The sequence below is a fragment of the Ruditapes philippinarum genome, unplaced genomic scaffold, assembly GCF_026571515.1.
Source record: "Ruditapes philippinarum isolate M1 unplaced genomic scaffold, ASM2657151v2 ctg3468_1_1_1_1, whole genome shotgun sequence".
Lineage (NCBI taxonomy): Eukaryota > Metazoa > Mollusca > Bivalvia > Venerida > Veneridae > Ruditapes > Ruditapes philippinarum.
This window is the reverse complement of record NW_026859932.1, coordinates 177,068-182,394: the sequence shown is the minus strand read 5'-3', so window position 1 is coordinate 182,394 and position 5,327 is coordinate 177,068. Positions and strand designations below refer to the sequence as shown.

The following is a 5,327-nucleotide window of genomic DNA, read 5'->3' as shown; positions in this document are numbered from 1 at the left end:
AATCAGGACGGACGCACTACGGATACACTACGGTCTGCTACGGTTTAAGCACGGGTTAGTACGAATCAGTACGGTCTGCTACGGTTTAAGCACGGGTTAGTACGAATCAGTACGGTCTGCTACGGAGAAGAACGAATCGCCACGGATCTGTACGGTCCATTTATTATCGGGCTACAACCTCTTGCATGCTCATTTTCGAATATGCCTCCAAAGAAGAGATATAGAAAACGAATTGCAGAGACGAACGATTCTGCTTGTGAGGATTCAGCCACATCTCGCCCGACCCCTGAGCAGGAAGATAATGCCGTTAAGGTTGATAAGCGCCAGCAACCCCTGCATTTAACTATGCAACAACAAGATGACATACTCAGCTGGTTTCAGGTAAAATAGTGTTGTCATGGTACTGTTAAATTGTTCTCGTCAGTGAAGTGAGCAGTAATTCTGAAGTTTTTTTGTTTTTTAAATTTTACATTAGGTCGTACGATGCTTAATATTATGATTAAGTTGTTTTAATGTCATTCCATGTAGTGACTAGGGCAAATTAAGTTCCTAATTAAACATTTAGAGTTTGTTTGTCGTTTTAAAACACAAAGGACATGAATTCTTTAATACTTTCAGGAGAATGATCTTTTGTATGATAAAGGGCACTCAGACTATAAATTGACAGAAAAGAAGAATGCCCTCTGGAAGGAAAAAGCAGAGGAACTTGGCATATGTGACGGTGAGTAAACCATAATTATGAGTAATTTTGACGAATTTAATATTTCTAAAGTACTTGTAAATATTTCAAGAGCAAATACAGTGTGTTGTTTATTGTTGCACTTATAAGCTATTTGATACATTTTCAGGTGCAAGGTTAAAGAGCTGGGTAGACAGTATGCGAACTTAGTATGGTAAGCTGACAAAACGACCATCTGGATCCGGTGGACGCCTATCAGACAGAGATAAATGGATTCTGGATAAGTTATCGTTTCTATCAAAGCATATCTACAGGGTGCAAAGTCGTGGTGGAGTCGATGTAAGTATTAAGATCTTGAGTTTTTAAAGCGGCAATTAATAATTTTGTATTAAATATACTTTAAAAGTATTTCTACGTACATTTTATTAGACACTTTAAATAATGCGTATGGCTTAACATAAAACTATTTCAAGGGGATTTATCGATGAAAGTACATTTTTCTAAAATATAAAACAAAATCAAAAAAAAATCTGAAAAATAACAATCATTTTTTTATATATGGGTATATCTTAAATAAGAGGTGAAATGATAATTATTATCTAAAAATATATTGTTTTTATTTTCCTATTCAATAACCGTATAGGACATTTAAAAGGATGTTGATGAATATTAATGTACAGAATGTTCATTCTTACTTCGGAATAGAAAGTTAATTGCTTTTCCGGACTCCATTTCATCGGACCTATAGAAAAAGCCTTTAAACGACAAGCGCGTAGTTAAATATAAATAGAAACCGAAAACTAATGTGACAGTGTGATTATTCTAGGCACTGCATGTAATCAGTATTATATGTATTATATCAAGTTAAGTTTTAAACAGGAGAGGTGAAGGTATTAAATCGCTTAATTGATATATATAAAATTGTTAGAGCACCTAGCTGAAAAACAGGAGATTATGGGTTCGATTCTGATATTAGTCGCATTGTTCTGACTCTAATGAATGTATTTTTATGTTTCCAGCTTATGAAACAAATTCGCGAGAAACACCCAGAGAGGATGCCGGACTCCGACGAAAGTGGCGAGGATGGCGAAAATAGTCAAGATGATAGAGAAGAGCAGCTTCCGTCCGCTTCACCTGCATTGTCAACTGCCAGTGGAGAGCAAGATACATCCACATCAGGTAATCGGAAGAAGAAAGCAAGCAGAGAAGAGTCCACAGCCTTGCTTCAACGCTTGCAAGAACGTATCCAAAAGTCAAGTCAATTGCAGGAGAAGCTGATTGATGAAATGTCGGTACCAAAAGACCCACGGGTAGCAGAGCGACGTCAGTGGGCACAGTGGTTTGGTTCTGCAATTACGGACATTGATGACTCTCTATGGTCAGATTTCCAAGCAGAATCTCTTCAACTGGTCAGCAACTTTAAAGTGCGCTCCAAAAGCCTACAGCAAGCTCCTGTGCAGCAATTTCCCTTGCAACCATCTTTGCCGTCAGCCGACCAGGAGCGTGCAGATTACCACACTGCAAAGCGTCTTCAGACAATTAACTACTCTTCAAATCCTGGGGGTTATTTACCAGTATGGCAGCAGATGTACCAACCTCCTCCTCCGATGTTTCCTCCACAATCTTACCCAGGAAGGTCACAGTCTGCGCCATTGTCCACAACAGCGACAATAACAGCTGGCCCCACGTATGACACAGTCCAGTCCACATCTACAGGTGCTAGTTCTGTCGGTCAGGCTGATTCTTTGCGAGAACTCATGACCTTTTCGGGAATTACGACCGTTAATGAATCTTCCGAAAATGATATTGTTGACGTGTAAATGTTGCGTAATAAGTTCATATTCTTAATTATCATGGACACTTAGGTTCTATAAATGACAATGTGATTTCTGTTCATATGGCTGTTTAACATTTTAAACTCTGATTTGTTAATTGTTAGTAATTCCGAATGATTCCGAATGATTGACATGTTTTGTTAATTATTTTCTAATGTTCAGTTTGTAATGAATATTTACCTTTTAGCATGTGTCGTTGTTTTTGCTTCAACATAAGTATTTCAGATCACTGCAGCACATAGTGCTAAAGATGAGCTATGGTCAGCCTATTTCCCTAGTCCGTCCACCCAACTGATAATAAGATGGCCACAATTGTTAAAAATAGAAAAAGGATTTAAACGACTTCTCCTTAAACTTAGGCCGAATAAGATAATGAATGCAGGGCGGTCTTCTTAGTCAAGTGTAGAAGTTGGCAATAACTTGCGGTAAAGAAGTTGGTACTGGAACAGAATCCAGGAACATCGGGTAGGTTAACTGCCCGCCAGTATATGATGGAAATACTGTTAAAAACAGGTGTAAAACTCAATCACAAACAAAAACAACAGAAACGTGGTCAGCTTAACAATACGGCTGATAATAGCAGTTTTCGCTCAGGTAAGAGATGAAAGTTATATTCGCAATCGAGAGTAGTAAAAATGTTATCTGCAAGTCGTTGAAATTATATAGCTTAATTGGTACTAGGTAATGGTATTATTGATAAATAATAGTCAGTCATGTGACTGATGAATTTTTTTCTTTATCTAGTCACAGACGATTGCATATCCCTGGTACTGGATACAAGATTGCAAATGGACATTGAACAGAATAACTACAAACATTGGCATACATGTGTGACTTCATTTATTTTAAAATCACAAATAACATGTTTTAGATTAGGTAAGTTGTCACATAGAGTACTAGAATTCAAAAAATGAACAACATCAACATAATTTATACAGAACGGACCTGCACATTCGCTTTGTCTAAACAGATTTGCTTCACATAAGTTCGATTGTCCTTTATATCATTCTATCCTGCCATTCAACAGACCCGATAGGAGAATTTAAGTATTGTTTCAGGTACAACCTCTGTTGTTTTGCCTGGAAGGTATCAATATTTCCACCCCTTGGACACATCAAATTGTCCATGTTGAAACCATCTCTCCATGCTCCAGGAATGACTTGATGGGCGTCGTCTTCTTGATCCATTTGAATGTTTTGATCACCAGGATATCTTGACCTCATGATATTGTGAAGGCAAACGCATGCGAGGCCTATCGAACATACTGTGTCTGGTCTTTGGGGCATAACAGAAAGTAGGCATCGGAATCGGTTGGCGAGAATGCCAAAAGCGTTCTCCACAACTCTCCTGGCTCTTGACAGGCGATAGTTAAAAATTCGCTCATCCTTCTCAAGACCTCGTCTTGAGAATGGTTTCATAAGCCAAGTTCTCATGGCGAACGCATCATCTGCGATAATATAATATCCTATTTGTTTGTCATCACCTGGAAGGGGTGTTTCATCTGGCATGCCAATCAGCCCCCTTTCGATTGCCAACTTGAGGTCGCTCTGATTCCATATTTGTGCGTCTGAACATCCTCCTTGTGCTCCGATATTGACCCATGTAAACTTGTAATCGGCATCAACCAAGGCAAGTAGCACAATGGAGTGGTATCCTTTGTAATTATAGTATAATGAGCCACCGTTCTTAGGACATCGTATGGCCACATGTTTTCCATCTAGAGCTCCAAGTGTATGTGGAAACTGCCATTTAGCTGCGAACTGGTCTGATATTGCCTGCCACTGCTCAGGCTCAGTAGGAGTCTGGATAACATCCTCGGCATACGCTGAAACTATGGCCTCGCATACGTCCCGTACAATACCACAGATTGTGTTATGTGCAACACGAAAACCATACATCAAAGAACGGTAACTGTCGCCTGTTGCCAAGTATCTCAAGGCAATTGCCAACTTCAATGCAGGATTAATTGGCCGCCTGAACCAGCTGTGATTCTTCGTTATCCTTGGACCAACAACATGTAGAAGTTTTTGAAACATATCAGGTTCGATTCTTGTGAAGTTCCTGTAGGACGCCGGATCCTCTGCTACAAGTTCGGCCATGAGAGTCTCATACTGGCAATGAAGGGGTCTGCGCAGAAGCCAATCTCTAGTCCACCATCGCCTCTGTCTTCTCTTACCTGATTAAATATGTAATGAAAAATGTTTAAAAAAACTGCGTAATTTTTAATTTTAAAATTGGTTTTTAATTTTACCATTGCATTAATTATCGTTAATGTTTATGTTTAAATTATAATTAAAAAACTTGTTAATTTTATAATCACTCAATGGGCCAGCGTCCGAGGCTTTTGAGACACTTTATTCTATGTGCATTTTTACTCCAATTTCCAGATCCAATGTTTGGTAAAACATGAAACCTATTACTTATGCATTGTTGAACGATATTTATATGGAATTTACCCCTATGATTGTCATCCAGGAGCTCGATCACTGCCTCAGCATTCTGAACTATATCAATATCCAGTTGCAGCCACTTTATGGAAAACATCGTTTGTTGGATGTTCATGATTACGTTCGAACATGAAAACCTATATTATGTCTTTTTTTAAGAAGAAGTTAGTATTTATACCCTTGAAAAAGTGGTGGACCGTACCAATCCGTACCGTTTCGTGTTGCAACGCAATAAACCGTATAAGACCGTGCTAATCCCTGCCTCTCCGTAGTACAACGTACTACGATCGTGGCTTTCCGTGAAAATGCCGTATTAATCCGTTTTAAAACCGTAGCTTATACGTAGGGAAACCGTACAAATACGTA

At 38.8% G+C, this 5,327-nt stretch overlaps 2 protein-coding genes across 2 annotated transcripts; one reads left to right on the top strand and one right to left on the bottom strand.

The window, feature by feature from the left end:
- The first annotated feature begins 505 nt into the window (after positions 1-505).
- LOC132758310 (uncharacterized) lies at positions 506-2,597 on the top strand. Its single transcript, XM_060749885.1, has 3 exons — positions 506-721; positions 849-1,018; positions 1,699-2,597. The coding sequence occupies exon 3, from the start codon at positions 1,702-1,704 to the stop codon at positions 2,497-2,499; it is 798 nt and encodes a 265-aa protein (XP_060605868.1). The 5' UTR covers positions 506-721; positions 849-1,018; positions 1,699-1,701; the 3' UTR covers positions 2,500-2,597.
- Positions 2,598-3,512: 915 nt separating this feature from the next.
- Positions 3,513-4,613, bottom strand: LOC132758306 (putative nuclease HARBI1). The gene has a single exon (XM_060749880.1). It carries the CDS (start codon positions 4,611-4,613, stop codon positions 3,513-3,515), a length of 1,101 nt encoding a protein of 366 aa, XP_060605863.1.
- Positions 4,614-5,327: the final 714 nt, after the last annotated feature.

Bases quoted from the DNA above. Each gene is read 5' to 3' on its own strand.
- LOC132758306 (XM_060749880.1), bottom strand. From the start codon at position 4,613: ATGGCCGAACTTGTAGCAGAGGATCCGGCGTCCTACAGGAACTTCACA.
- LOC132758310 (XM_060749885.1), top strand. From the start codon at position 1,702: ATGAAACAAATTCGCGAGAAACACCCAGAGAGGATGCCGGACTCCGAC.